At 43.9% G+C, this 16,376-nt stretch overlaps 1 protein-coding gene across 1 annotated transcript; it reads left to right on the top strand.

The window, feature by feature from the left end:
- Positions 1-12,212: 12,212 nt before the first annotated feature.
- On the top strand, positions 12,213-13,025 carry LOC119183602 (ubiquitin-conjugating enzyme E2 Z). The gene has a single exon (XM_037433748.2). It carries the CDS (start codon positions 12,213-12,215, stop codon positions 13,023-13,025), a length of 813 nt encoding a protein of 270 aa, XP_037289645.2.
- Positions 13,026-16,376: the final 3,351 nt, after the last annotated feature.

The following is a 16,376-nucleotide window of genomic DNA, read 5'->3' as shown; positions in this document are numbered from 1 at the left end:
CACGTTGTAGTGTGAAGTTTGTGTACAGGATACGTATATTTGGGAAGCATGAAGATTACTTTCGCTGCATTTTCAAGCAGAGAAAATTATTTTCGCTGTATTTACAAGCAGAGGTGTGGCTATGTAGTAGAATTTCACGAAGCCTAGAATTTCTTGGCGAGTGCTGTACAAAAAAAAAAGTTGGCGCATCTTGCATTAGTGGCGCAAAGCCTGAACCAACTGTGAAGCTGGGTGGCCTTGCTTGATCATCTTTATATTTTTTCTATCGCTCTGTTTTTTTATTTCCATCTTTGTCTCTCTTTCTGCCTATTACTTACATGCTCCCTATCTCTATATGTCTATAACTCTTTTTATTGTTTTTTCTTTATTCGTTCTTCGGCTTTCGTTGTTTTCACTTCCTTCCTTTCTGACTCTGCTATGTCTGTTTTTTTCTATACATTTCTTTGCGTGTTTTTTGTATATCTTTCTATTTTTCCCTGTCGTCATTTTCAATCTATGTGCCTATGTTTCCAAGTCTTCCCGCTCTGTTCTGGTTATATTAAACATCCTTGTTACTGATTTTCACGCCGGACAAGTCAGCACACACATCGTGTGAGTGCATTCCAGGTGCACGTGTTCGGCAGGCGAAGAAGAAGATGAAGGAGAACGCGAACTGGCTTGACAGTTTTTCGGAAGGCAAATAGGGAACTTACTGAGGAGGTGAACGCTAAGCTTGTCAGACTTTTTAGCCTGTATTATTGTTTGTCTTCTACAGAGAAGTTTTTTTTTCAGCAAATGAAGCAAAGTCAATTGTTTAAGCACCTTCATTGTTAAAGAGGCGTCGATATTGAGGGTAACGGCCCTAGGCGTGTGCAAGGAACGGGGACAGGCGCAGGGTAAAGGCGGGGGGAGACTACTAGTGTCCTTGTCACTGAGGGCGCAAGGGCGGCAGTGCATATACATAATGAGAGAGTGGCGGTGCTGCGATGACCTTTGACTTATGTCCCTTGGAACTTCGCAAACTAGTTACACAAGAGACAAAAATTTACAGGCCCACAGATTTTGGAGCTTCGCCCTGAAAGAGGCTCTGAAAATCAGCTCGTCCAGCTTTAGCTGGGGCCGTACTAGGGTGGCTAGTACCCTAACCATACTGCGCCATCCCTAACCGCCCTAACCGTACTGCGCCTTCCTGAGCCACTCTAACCGTACTGCGCCTTCCATGCAGGCCTGGTGGTTTTTCTCTGTCTCTGGCAGTTACTTCATCATATTTCTACATGAGCGATATGCGGGGGTCCTGAACTTAAGCTTTGTTCATTTATTTGCAATTTCCTATCGGTTTGAAAATAGAGGAAGGGAAAAAGAACTATCTTCAAGTTTCGTTTTATTACTGTTTTAAAATGATATCATTCATAGTTCAATATCACTAGCTCTTTTCATCATGCCGCTTTTGGACCATTTGAGTACAAAATGAGCTACGCGATTGCACGGCTTGGCTACTCTGGCAACGTTTAACTTGGGTTCTGGTTCCTTTTCGAGTCCACCCAATTACAACCGTGGGGGCGTTGAATTGTGATGATTTATGGAAGGGCAAGTGGTCTTCTCATCAATACCCTTATGCAGGACTTTTTTTTCAGTTAGGTAAAAACATTTTTCGTAATATTTCTTCATACCAATCAGCTGTTGCTGGCTTCAATATTTTTTTGCACGAACTGTACAGACCAAGAATATTTGCAGCACCTAAAGGTACCCTGAAATGAATCATTAAGAAGAACTCAGTTAACCTTCTAGTGAATAAACTGAAGGCAGTTATCTGGGTTATCCTTCTCTTTTTAAACTAGCTATAGGAAAGTGCAAAACACTTAGCAGCAAGGGTGGCAACTGGATTCTCGTGTGCTCACAGACTTTCACGCAGGTTGGAAACCAGTCTATTTCTTACTCTCATATCTCCTGCCGCGGCTGACAGAGCTGTAACTTGTTTCATCTTGTATTTTCCCCATAGCTGTTTGGTTAGAGGGTGTGGAAGAATATCAGAGCACGTTTTGGCAAGCTAAACCGCGAACATAGCGTGAAGATCAAATATTTCAAGAAAAAAATCGAGCGAGCCTTTCGCAAAGAACTAAGGGATATTAAAAACATTTTGCTATGGCCAACTTAGAGAATGAAGAAATTGCGATAAAGAACCAAGCCCTGAGGACCTCAAATGCTGAATTAAATGTGTAGTGCCTTAGTTTTGCGCGGCAGGTGAATGACCATAAGAACACAATACTCCTTCCCAACAACGGTGCACGGTCTAGTGGAGAAGGTGCTTGACTGGAAACCCTAAGGTCACGTGATCAAATCCGGGCTGCGGCGGCTGCGTTTTTCATAGACACGAGAAAGTTTGAGGCCCGTGCACTATATTTAGTGCACCTTAAAGAACCCCAAATTGTCTTAAGTTACGGAGCCCTCCACTACGGCATCTCTCATAAACATATCGTGGCTTTGAGACGTTAATCCTTCGACATTATCACTATCATTCGAATATTTTTGACGAAACAGTATTCTCGGAGGGCAAAGGCCAAAATTAAAGGTATATGAGTTCCCAAAGACGTTGTTGAAATGATTATAAATTTGGAAAAAAGGTGGGTGGGCCAGCCAATTGTTGCGACTGATATCGGATGAGCACACAAACTTAGCCAAGCACTGAACTTATGGTTGGGCCGTTCGATAGGATACAATGCCGGGAAAAGGTTTTGATGAATGCGGCTGCAGCAAGCATGAAGTGTTCTATTGTCTGTATATACACCCTGTCAACGGAATCTGTAGATAAATATATGTGCTTACAATTGAAAGGACTTTACGGACAGGCTCGAGCGCCCAAGCGCGAGAATAGTTGGAACACTTTCAGGGTTCGCGATGGGGAAATCTTTTGGTGGCAGGCTGAAAACTGACCAAAGACGAAAATTGAAAACAGAGAGGACTTAATCAGAATGAACCCTTCGAGAAAGTGGTACAGTGATGATTGATTGATTCAGTTGTAGGGTTTATCATCCCAAAACCACCATATGGTTATGAGAGACGCAGTAGTAGAGGGCTCCAGAAATATCGACCACCTAAGGTTCTCTAACATGCACTTAAATTTGAACACACGGGCCTTCAGCATTTCCGCATCCATCGGAAACGCAGCCGCCGCAGCCGGGATTTGATCCCGCGACCTGTGGGTCAGCAGCCGAGTACCTTAGCCACAAAGCCATTGTGGCGGGGCAAAGTTGAACCGCGAAAGAGGCTTTGTTGTTGGCACTACGGCGCCTTTGTAAACGAGAATAACGGTTGTTTGTTTTATTCTGCCCCACCACAGTGGTCTAATGGCTAAGGTACTAGGCTGCAGACGCGCAGGCCGCGGGATCAAATGCCGGCTGTGGCGGCTGCATTTTTGATAGAGGCGAAACTGCTGCAGTCCCGTGTGCTCAGATAAGGGTGAACGTTTAAGAACCCCAGAAGGTCGAACTTTGCGAAGCTCTCTACTACGGCGTCTCTCATAATCATTTGCTTGTTTTGGACGTTAAACTCCCCATATCAATATTGTTTCATGCTCAGTTCTTATTGTCTAGTGAGTCGAATTCCATGCATGCTCAAGAAATTGAGTTGATGTTTCTTCATGAATTACTTGGTATACAATGTCGCAACAAAATTTGAGCGTGTTAGTTGTTTTGATTACAGTTTTGGATTGGTAGAGCCGTTCGTGAGTGTAAACTCTGTTCAATGAGAATTGTTGTCGCCAATTTTGTCGTTGACTTGTCGCCCCAGCGCACGCTTTAGGATGCGTGATCTTGCGATATGCATGATTTAGATGCCCATGCACGAGTTCCTGTTGGCCTACCAGCACCTGAAATGAGCACTTATATACCGGAAGTAAATCAAAGTTAATGCCTAGTACGGTTAAGAAATGAAATTCACATCTATCGTTTATTGATAAAAACTTACCGTCAACACGAAGCAAACTGGACGAGTTCTGTGTATTTCTTAGCGATTTCATCTTCTTTGTATTCTTTTATAAGGTTGACAGAAACGTGGATTTTGCCTGGTAATGACATGCACCAAAAAGGCTACGAGGCAATTTTCATAAACAACTACTTTAGAACACGTGGAGGCGTATGCATGTTTGAACGCACGGTATCAGCCATGAAATGTTTGGTGATCTATTTTTATGTACTTCAGATATTGGGGTAATATGTTTCAAATATGAAATCTTTGTTTTCAGTGCATATGGGCAACCTAATTTGAATTTGAGTGAGGTTTTTGAGCACCCCGAAGAGAAGTTTTCTCAGGTTAATATATGTCAGTATAAAATATATCTAGATGATGACCTAAACATTGACTTGCTTTTAAATACATCACAACAGGCTGAATTTTGTATGCTCGTTGATTCATATTTGTTGTCAAATGTGATACAGCAACCAACTCTCATTTCAGCAAGTAGCGCTGCACTCAAAGGGAAGATGTAGTAAAATGGGGCGTCTTTTTGTCCCACAAAACAAATCGTCATCCATCTAGCGTTCTGCTTTTTTTTACTATCACCGCGCACCCGGCACTTTTTAGTAACCAACGACATGCGCGCTATCAGCGGGTAGAAACTTTCTTGATAAAAAAGTGGCCAGTGTCGAGTTTTAGAGAAACGAAGTGGAATCCGGAAATTGTTACACATAAGTGCTTATTTGGGCCGCTTAATACATGATTCACTTCGTTGGATGATGATTACTTTTGTAGAGCAAAACGACACACTTTTACATGATGTTTTTTTTACAGTGGACGAAATTGAGCCTTCAAATTTAACACGTGATAGCCTGTTTTTGGGACAGTCAACGTAACTAATAGTGGCCATTTGCCGATATGTTTAGTTGATATTGGTGCCACATTGAATCAAACCCAAAATGAAAATTTCAATGCTATACAGTATAACCGAAAATTCTTATTCGCAGTTTCGAGTATAAATCCAGGAAATCTCCAGAGCTAATTGAACAGCAGTGCCGCCGGGCTCATAAACAAACCCAACATATGACAGTTGTGACAATGCGAGCACTCGCAAATATCTTGGTATATGTGAATTGAAGACTTCTCAAGCTTTCCTCCGAGAAACCTGTTGCGACGGCTTACTCGTCGAGGAGAATGGACAAATACTCATTAGTGCTGGGTGGTCTCACATTCCCATACGTAGAGACACAACGATTCCTTGGAGTGACAATTGGAAGGAATATTACATGGTCTCCTCAAGTGAAGAAACTGGGGGAGAAACTTTGTAGCTCCACCACGGTGGTCTATAGTGGCTAAGGTACTTAGCTGCTGATTCGCAGGTCACGGGTTCGTATCCCGAGTGCGGCGGCTGCATCTCCGATGGAGGCGGAAATGTTTTAAGCACGTGTGCTCAGATTCGGGTGCACGTTAAAGAACCCCAAGTGGTCGAAATTTCCGGAGCCCTCCACAAAGGCGTCTCTCATAAACATATGGTGGTTTTTGGACGTTGAATCCCAATTATCAATTGAAGAATCTCAGAAGAATATTTTTTGACGAAAGCCAGTTCTTGGAACAACGTGAAAAGATATGCCTGCCAAGAAAAAGAACTCGACACTTGACAACAATAGCTTTCTCTATTGCTTTAACACAAAACGGAGGGGGAACGCTTCCACTCATTCCTTCACCTCCTAGAGACGTTATACCATCGTCTTCGACTGAATGTGGCATTACGAACAGTTACATGTACAAAACAGGCCGTACCACAAGTCCTTGTTGTGATAACTGTGACAGCACAAAAACAGTGCACCACACTACTAGAATGCGCCGCGTACCAGAATGAGAGGCAGCTGTTCCAACAAAGAATAGACATGATCTACCACAAAAAAATAACGTTGCGCAGCATATTAGGCCCTGTGCGCTGACCTTGTAAACAACGTCGGGTCATACTGTGATTGATGAATTACCTATCCGATATTGGCCTTCCCGCGGAGCTCTATTAATCCGACATCTCACGCAGCAAAGCCTTGATTCACCTGATACCCTAATGTAAATTGTCGTATCAGGTTCACAGCGGTTTTTTTTTCATATCTTTCTTTTCTCTCTACAGAAGTCACTCGTCTCGTTCCCCATCCTCATACAGAGTAGCATGCCAGCGGTATATAGGCGCTGGCAAATATTTCTGTCATAATGAAGAGTTTCTCTCTTTCTCTTTCTCTCTCTTTTTTATGGAGATCATTTCTCGTACTTACAAGCGAAGATTTGCTGACAAAATATAAAAGATTCGAATTGTTCGCGAAAAGCATGGGTTGAAAAGAACCTGTTAAACATGATAAATGAGATAAATGACATTTATCAACTTTAAAAATCGTGATCTAGACGCCCTAAATTCCTTTCATCATTCAATGACCTTTGCAAAAAAAATCTAAACGCAGTCATCCTTCTTGCATGCTCAACGGCGTTTCAGGGGTCAGGACCTTGTGAAGCAAGTTAATTTGATTTCCACATTACATAAAGCTAACTCAATGAGCAGAAGAGATATCTTAAGGCATTCGTATATACAGGGGCAAAACATTGGCTGAGAAATTTACCAATCACGTAAATTTCATCTTTTTAGGATATCTATAGTCACTGATATTACCGCCCTACATTACATGTCCGTACAAGCAGTATCTTTGTGGATAATTTTTCTCAACAGGTTAATACGAAGTTATCAGTAATTAAAAAACAACTAACGGAAAATAAGTCGGGAAATATTGGTAGTTCAAAGATGGCCTCAATCTGCTCTATCATAGATATATAATTAATGCTCTAATAGTACATTTATAACCGAATCATAGGCAGAAGCATTTTCCACAATGTATGAAGAATGCAGAAGGTACGGTGCTTTTTATGGGAGGAGACCAATAGTTTCTGGAAAACTAAAGGTCCATATCCGTTCTACCACTCTTTTCAAAGCTCATAGAAAAAAAACAAGAATATTGCCCCGCCGCGGTGGTCTAGTGGCTAAGGTACTCGGCTGCTGACTCGCAGGGCGCGGGTTCGAATCCCGGCTGCGGCGGCTGCATTTCCAATGGAGGCGGAAATGTTGTAGGCCCGTGCGCTCAGATTTGGGTGCACGTTAAAGAACCCCAGGTGGTCAAAATTTCCGGAGCCCTCCACTACGGCGTCTCTCATAATCATATCGTGGTTTTGGGACGTTAAACCCCACAAATCAACCAAATCAAATCAGAAAAAAGAATATTTATAAGATTGTGGAGCCTCTTTGGTAAACATTCGGTCATCACTCGAGCCCAGTATAGTTTTAGGTCAGGGTCCTCAACAGAAATTTCATCGTCACCAGAGGTAACAGAGGCAGCCCTGCCACTGCCTCTGGTTTCTGTAGTCCGTCCATCACGATCGAGACGTGTCTCGAGAAAAGCAATAACGGCAGCTTTTCTTTTTCTTCTTTTTTTATCTTCTCGTCTCCGCGGCTTCACCTGGTGTCTAGGATTGAGAAGATATTCCCAACATGGGACGGACTAAAGGGGGCGGGGTTGGAGGCACGTTCATCTTCCACTTGTCTATAACGGTTCGCTACAAGAGTTCATCCAACCAGCACGTGCTGCCGCAATGTTTACTCGGAAAGGCATTTCGTAAAGCCACGAACATTAATTTCTGAGGCCTAGGTGTTAGCTGCTTTCGCATGCTGGTCGTTGTTAGTGTTTTTGCTTTACCTGGTGCGAGACTGTTGCAGCGGGTCAGGGTCGTCGTGCTCTCTTTTGGACTCTGGAACACTTATATTGCAAGTCTGGGGCTTTCGTCGGGGAAATTGTTCTTCTTGGATGAAGATAGTCTGCTATGGCAGTGGTTGTGCCGCTTCCTTTCGGCAGTAGATGGACGTGTGCAGCTGGTTCTTGATCTGGCCCCGTTTTTGGAGCCAGGTCATCAGACAGTGATTGATTAGTGCATATATTACGTGTTCATTATTTGTGTGTGGTTGTTGCCGTCGCATACGGGCTCTTGTATATGTACACTTTGTGTCAACGCTCTAAATTATGTAAATTGTGTTCACAACAATATCTGCCTTGCATATTAGCTGACATTTTTATCAATTAGTGTATAATCTGTATTTACAACATGTACATTGCGTATACATGATGTCCCTCGTAACTTGAGCCATAGTTCAGAATTATGCCAGAACACGTAAGTACGACGCCACCAAACGCATGTTGCTCACCGATGTTGCTCACCGTTGCCTGGAGTTAGTCAGACTATGCTTTGCGTTCTCAAATATTGTTTAATGAGATATGTTTGTTAACTAATTTTTCAAAAAACGAAGATAGATAAAAAAATTTCAATGAGAAAGTTGTAGATCGGTTTGCAAAACGTCCGGTTAGACAGTTTTGAACTTCATGTTTTTTTAAGTATTAGTATTTTCCTGCTCTTTACATATGCCCGCAAAATACAAAAAATACCACATGACAAACACACTTGTGTGCCAGCGTGCGCAATGATTCTAGTGCTGCCCAAGTCATAGCTAGGCACGCATCTTGTCACAACTCCCCTGCAGCCCGTGCCTTCAGTAAGCTTATTAAGCTGCATATACCGAAGTTATTGTTGATCCCCTTAATGCCCCGAATGTTAGGATCAATTTAAATAAACTTTTCACGAATACAGGCACCTCGTTGACGTAGACAAATTGAAATATTTCCAAAGCTACCCTTCGGGAAAAGCAAAATGTGTCATTAGCGGCTTGGCTACAACTAACGACAGTTATAGCTGCGCTGTGGATTTTCCACAAGAAATATTTGGCCATGAATCACTGATCGTGAACACTGATCGTGTTGCTTTGTTCCCGATACCAAAAACAAAGCTTGATGTACGCCGCTTTCTGGGACTTTGTGCTTATTACCGCCGCTTCGTGCCAAACTTTTCGAAAATCGCCGACCCTCTACAACAACTCGTCAAGGATGACGTCGCCTTCGTCTGGGGTCTCAAACAATCCAGCGCTTTCCGCGACCTTTAACAACGCCTACAAACGCCACCGATCCTTGGTCACTTCGACACCGAAGCAGACACAGAAGTCCGCACTGACACGAGCAACCTTGGCCTCGGAGCTATTCTTGTGCAATATCAAGATGGCGTGGAACGCGTCATTTCCTACGCTAGCCGCACGTTGTCATCTGCGGAGAAGAACCACTCGATGACTGAAAAAGAATGTCTGGCGGTTGTATGGGCCATAACGAAATTCAGGCCCTACTTGTACGGACGCCCCTTCCGAATCGTAAGTGACACCCACTCTCTCTGCTGGCTAGCGAATCTGAAAGATCCTTCGGGCCGTCTCACAAGATGGAGCCTTCGGTTACAAGAGTTTGATATAACGATGATTTACAAGTCTGGCCAGAAACACACTGACTCTAACTGTCTTTCCCGCGCACCCGTCGAGGTCGCTGAAGAAGACAATAATGAAGACTTCAGCTGCCTTGCTATTCTGGCATCATTAAACGTGGCTGAGCAGCAACGCGAAGACTTAGAATTGCAACCACTGATCGAATACCTTGACGGACGTCGCCCACAACCCCCACATTAGTTCGCGCGTGATTTGTCATTTTTCTTTCTACGCCAAGGCATGCTATACAAGCGCAACTTTCATTCAACGAAAACTGTTTACCTCCTCGTCGTTTCTGCTGCTCTCCGCGATGATGTTTTGCGTGCTAGTCACGACGAGCCATCGTCAGGGCATGTTGGCTTCGCGCGTATTCTGGCGCGGATCAAGGACAAATACTACTGGCGGAAACTTACGAAAACCGTCCGGCAGTACGTCAAGACATGCACATCCTGTCAGCGCCGCAAAACTCCAACGACGAAACCAGCCGGTCTGCTTCAGCCTTTGCGACCCCCTCACGAACCTTTTAAAAAGGTTGGGATGGATTTACTCGGCCCATTTCCGAAGTCTACGGCTGGTAACCGCTGGATTGTGGTTGCCACTGAATAATTGACCAGATACTGCGAAACACAAGCCGCCCAGCGAGCAACTGCTTCCGAGGTGGCTGACTTTTTCATCAAGAACATCGTTCTCTGCCACGGTGCTCCCGCTGTCGTCATCACAGATCGTGGTACTGCTTTTACGGCACAGTTGCTCCGACAGATCCTGTTGCTGAGCGGCACGACGCACCGAACAGCAACTGCGTACCACCCACACACTAACGGGTTAACCGAACGTCTTAAAAAAATGATTGCAGATATGCTTTCGATGTATGTCGCCAAGGATGAGAATAATTGGGATGAAATCCTCCCGTATATAACATTTGCCTACAATACGGCTTTGCAGGAAACCACCGGCTTTGCTCCTTTTCGTCTGGGTTACGGCCGCGACGTGACCACAATGCTTGACACCATGCTGCAACCAACTCTGCCGGACACGATTACCCCGGACGCAGATGTATTTGTTCAGCAAGCCGAAGACGCCCGGCAGCTGGCGCGCTTTCGCATTTTATCGCGGCAAAATCAAGATGCTCGCCAGTACAACACCCCCCACAGAGCAGTAATACACGAACCCGGTGACCTAGTCTGGGTTTGGACTCCTATACGTCAACGTGGACGCTAAGAAAAATTGTTATGTCGGTACTTCGGACCCTACCGAGTTCTTCATCGCCTCGGCGAAGTGAACTACGAAGTTGTCCCAGCAGACACGTCCCACCGTTCTCGCAGACCCCGCTCCTCGGATGTGGTTCACGTCTCCAGGATGAAGCCGTACTATTTTCGTTGACTGCAAGACAAGAACTTTGTGATGTGGCAATATCCTTCAAGACAATTGCACATTACTTTCTTGCCTCTTTATTTTTCATCTCGTCCTTTTGCTTTTCAATGGACACAGACATTTCTTACTACCTCTCGTTGTTTTTCAGAGCCATGGCATTCATTCGATGCTTCTCCTTTTTTTTTTCATTTGGGAGAGGGTAATGCCATGCTGTGTTAGTAGCAGAAGACGAGAGCGAAGAAGTGAATGGCAGCTGTGGCTGAGTAAACAGTCCTCTACTTCAAGTTCCTGCCTATTGTTTCCTCTGGCGACAATATATCCTAATCACTCGATAAAGTTGCCTTACCGGTGTCTACGTGGGGCTCAGAAAGATGCGGCACCCTGTCGCGTTCTACAGAATAAAAATTGTTATTTTCCTTCGTTCCTTGATTAGCAGGGATAAAATGGGCTTTTACACAGGCATTTAGAGAGAATAAATGGAACGAACATTATCAGGTGTCTCACATTTTAGGGTAAATCCTGCATTGGTATTATCTCTAAAACCTTCAATAAGTCATTTTCATTACAGCACTTCCCAATTTCTTATCGAGATTTTTGGCGGAAATTCTGGCGGTTGTAATAGAAATAAGAAAGCTCCCTATCGACATCAAATATGGCCATACATAGTTACAGATTCTTTATTTTTGTGCTCAGCATAGCCCCCAAAAAGCGACTCTCACTTATCACGTATTTTCATTTTCTGGTCCCAATCTACGTAACTGTAACCAGACTATTCTGGGTACCAGGCCCGAAAGGGATAAAAATGAATGAAATCGCGCACGCTCTGGCGAAAGCTTCTATCTGTGGTCCGATATTTTCAATCATACTGACAACAGCTCTCATAATTATTTACAGATTTAGAAGGCGTGCCAAAATGCAAGACACTCAAAAAATATCAATTGCTCGTTAAAACGAGTATCGACACCTCATGTTTCCATGGCGTAGAAGTCTCTGTTCAACACGACAAAAGGCAGTTATTTTTACAAGATCTCACTGTCGCTTTCTAAAATTAAACTATTATATGTCCAGAGGGGGTCTGGCTTCGTCCCCGCGTTGCTCGTTTTACTAGGATGGGAAAAGAATCCAGCACAATTTCTTATCATGCCACCGCTTCATTTTTTGAAGACGAAATTTTCCAAAACGGTGTTCGATTGCAATATATTGGCAGTAAAGTTTCCACTATTCAATCCTTGGGAGCGTTAGGTCATTGCAGATCTCCGTTCTGCGGTACAGAAATATTAAAATGAATCAGGGTGACTATCATTTTGATTAGCATAATTATTTATTCTAAATATTGTGTATTATTAGTCATACAAATATTATGGGATCACTTTAATTATGAATAACTCCTTTCTTGTGAATACCTCGTAGTGGGTGGGAGCCATGTATAGTATCATCATCTGCGCAAACGGCCACCAGAATGCAGCGACGTACGCTCACAGCCGAGGGCGCCCCTTATTCCACCATGGACGAAGCTCGGCGAAGTGCAGCTACGTGCACTTTCGAGACCGCGTTGGCCAAGCCCAAGCAGCCGTCGGGGCAGTGTCTACTGAGACTTAACCACGACCTCAAGAACATCATTGACAACCCTGTGCCAGGAATCTTCGTCGAACCAGAAAAAGGCGACGCCACCTACGTCCACGCCATCATCGTGGGACCCGACAACACGCCATGCCAGGGAGGCTTGTTCCATTTTGTGCTGAAGTTCCCCCTCAACTACCCAGACTGTCCACCGCAGGTACGCTTCATGACGACCGATGGCGGAAGGGTGCGCTTTAACCGGAAACTGTACAGCAGTGGGCTCGTATCGCTCAGCATTCCGGGCACGTTTCATGGACCCTCGTGGAACCCGGAGATGACCCTGAAAACAATGGTGGTTTCGATCCAGTCGTTGCTCATCGAGCAGCCATTGGCGGACGAACATGCACGGGGTCGGGAGTTGGAAACTTGGCTTGAGAAGAAGATCAGTTGCAACGCCAAACTGCGCTCCCAGACCCTCAGGGTTGCGATTTGCGACGCACTCGAGGCTTGTCTTCTCGGCAACTCGTTGTACCCGCAGGACCTGCAGATGGCTGCGATGAGGCACTTCGTAGAACAATATGCCAAGTACGAAAGTGTAGCCTTCTCCCTACTTGGTGAAGACTCAAGCAAGGAGGAATCTAAGCAGTACGCAGCGCTACTCGAGAGACTGCAAGACTTGCATGATCGCATACTGCAAAACAACCCAGTGATCAGGAAAATGTGGCAATGCGGCTACAGGGGCATCATGAACTGCTAGGTCTCACGGAGACTTTTTTGGAGCCCAAAAAAGGTGGCGAACCGTAAATAAACCGGTGGCGTAGCCAGAAAATATTTTCGTGGGATGTAGTCACACTGACCCAACCCGGGGAGAGGAGGGCGGAGCACGCTGAAGTCTGAACCTCCTCCCTCCTACACTCCGGGTCGCTGTAACGCGACTATCACCGGTAGTTTGGACAGAATATGTACATGTATATCAAAGTCATGAGACATCCCGCCTCATGCGTATATGCCTGTGAAGAGAGGCGGAGTAAGTAAATATAAAAGTAAAGTAATCGCTATTAAATGCAGTGAACGACAGGTACATGGCCACGATTTATAGACATGAATTCGAAAGCGAATCATTGTGACGTGTACTCAAGTATTCTTTCAAGTCGATGATGGCTCCGCTTTATGTGGAATGAGATGCAAACGCAGAATGTCTTGTCTTGTCTTGTCTTGTCTCCTAGGAGATCTTGGCTCATACCTTCATGGGGGATTGGCCACACTGTACCTCCTATTAGATCATTTTTTACAACGCTTGCTAAAAAATGAAGAGAAATTAGATAGGAACAATAATAATGTTGCTTTGAAAAAACGTGAAAAATTGCAGAAGAATGCGATAAACCAGAATATATAAAACGAATTGACAAGAATGAGGAAGGGGGAGAAAGAATTTGATATATGTCGCAGTACCACTAGCAGCGTATCCTTCCGGTTGCCTGAATGAATTTATGTAGCGCTGACAGAATAGCACTGCGGCCCACACCCAACTGACTGGCTCCAAACGATAATAGGGTGGATGTATTGACTGGCAATCCGAGCATACCAATCGGTCTTTCAAGAATTATTCGGCGCAGTGAGGCGAAGCGGCGGCATGTGAGAAGAAAGTGATCTATTGTTTCCGGTTCATTGCAAACTACACATAGGTTAGATAATGAAAATCCTGATTTGTTGAGATAAAAATTTAACAGAGGAACTCTACAGCGAAAGCTTGTGAGGGTCACCTCACATTGACGGGAAAGGCATTTTGCGGTGTTCCATGTGGATTGCAAGTGCCGCAATTCTTCAGATTGTAGAAGCAAGGTTTCGTTGATTTTTAAGATTAACAGGCGTTTGAATCGTTCAGCAGTAATAAAATGAAACTGTGGAGCTACTAGCACCACCAGGGAATTTAAAGATGCCGAAGCGAGCGATTCAGAAATTTTATTTAGTTCAGTTCCAGCATGCACGGGGACCCAAATAGACCGAACTTCTGATAGGCTATGCGGTACGACAGACCAAAATATCATGAGAAGAGGAGACTTCTTTGAGGACGTTAGATGTGTACAAACAGACAAAGCATCCGAAATAATATTAGCCTTTGATTGCTGATAATTTAGTTTTCGAAGAGCTAATGTAATAACCAGGAATTCTGCGAGATAAATTGGTGTGAAGTCAGGCAATCGGAGCGCAAAACACCAATTAAGCTGATGAGAAAAAATACCTACTCCAACCTTCTGAAGATTTTGCGTTGCGTCCGTCGAAAGTACTGCGTATTTAGGAAAATGACTGAGATGGTCTTGAAGGAGGCCCTTCAGAACATGATTTGGAAGTAACTTGGCATTTTTCGGAAAAATGTCATCGAAAAATAAGTCAACTGGCACCGAACATTGGGTTTGGGGAGTTAAATGCCGGAGGGAAACGTGAAGATTTGATAACAGAGACTCGACGAAAATGACTTGGGGTCTTTGATAACGAAACCACGGGCGCTGAAAGAAAGAAACTGGATGTTTGATGAAAACTGTCTGTGAACAGAAGAGGGGCGCATCGTAAAGTTTGAAAAAAGTTTGCACAGTAAGCTGTCGAAATCTAGCATCAAGTGGAATGATTCTAGCTTCCAAATGAAGCACGCTATTCGCGACACACCTAGGTAGCCCGAGACACAGCCGCAGAGCTTGCCTTTCTAGCAATATAAGAGGTCTTAATTTGTACTCAGCACTTCCCGAAAACATAACGCAGCCAAACTCCAGAATTGGGCGTACGTAAAGTTTGTATATCATAAGTAACGTATCCCTGCGCATCCCTGAATTCTTATTGCAAAACCGGCGGAGCAATCCTACGGCGCTTTCTGCTTTACGGGTGTTTGATTCTATTTGTTGCTGCCAATTTAAATTGTCCACTTAAACAATACCAAGATATTTTAGCACTGTTACTTGTGGAATCGGATCATTTCGATAATGCAGTGAAATAAATACGGGAACGTATAGAGGGAATACAAGCAGAGCACATTTGCTAACATTACGTGAAAAAGGCAGCCCGCCAAGCCATACCTCAAGCTCACTCAAATATGACTTTAAGATTTGATACAAGCTATTGATATCTCGGGATGACGAGAAAAAAGCAATATCATTGGCGTAGACGTAAAGAGAAATATTTTTATGAACGGGAATAGATGATAATAATATATTAAATAAAAGAGGTGACAGAACTGATCCTTGCGGAACACCTCTTGTTTGCTTATATGAGGCAGAAGTAATTCCCTCGTGGCAACAAAAGAATTGTCTCTCAAAGAGAAACTCCTGAACCCAAAATATAATGTACTTGGGAAACCTCACAGTCCACTAATCTTGAAATTAATGTACTGTATTCTACACTAGTGTAGGCTTTTGCGATATCTAACGTGAATAATGCAGAAAGCTCACCAGATACTTTTGCAAGGCGAATTCGGCTTTCCAAATCAACATGAGCCTACCATATAGAGCACCCCTGTCTAAATCTTACTTGCCTTGGTGAAAGGATGTCTTGAGGAGCGATGAATTCACTGAGCCTTCTATGAAGAATTCTTTCAATTATTTCAGCAAGGTTTGAAGTAAGCGAAATTGGCCGAATGTTATCCAGGACATATCCTAGGCTTGGATTTTTTCGCAGCAACACAACTTTAGCAATTTTCCATGCGCTTGGAATCCATGTGTGCTGTAAGGAGCAGTTAACAATATTCAAAAGCTCCTCGGGTTGGGAATCAAATATCAATTTAATCATAGAGTTTGTAATCTGAGCTGGACCGGGAGCCGCTTGCTTTACAGTTAGTATGACATCTGCCAGTTCAGCCATAGTGACTTCCCGAAAGTCCGAGGTTGCGCTTTTGAATGTCACAGGTCTCAAGCATGATGAAGCGAAACGCGCTTCAAGTCCTTTCGCGATGCCCTCTAACAAATCTGTTGTCTTTTTAGGAGACAGCACTACTGAATGCGAATATGCTGGTACCTGCGTCGATTTTTTGTTCCGTAGAAACCTGTACAGGGCAGATCTTTTATCAGGTTTGATAAACGCGAATGTAAGTCAGAATTGTGTTTATCTTAAGCTATTGCAA

The sequence above is a fragment of the Rhipicephalus microplus genome, chromosome X, assembly GCF_043290135.1.
Source record: "Rhipicephalus microplus isolate Deutch F79 chromosome X, USDA_Rmic, whole genome shotgun sequence".
In the NCBI taxonomy this organism is placed as follows: Eukaryota; Metazoa; Arthropoda; class Arachnida; order Ixodida; family Ixodidae; genus Rhipicephalus; species Rhipicephalus microplus.
This window is presented reverse-complemented; position numbering and strand designations above follow the sequence as displayed.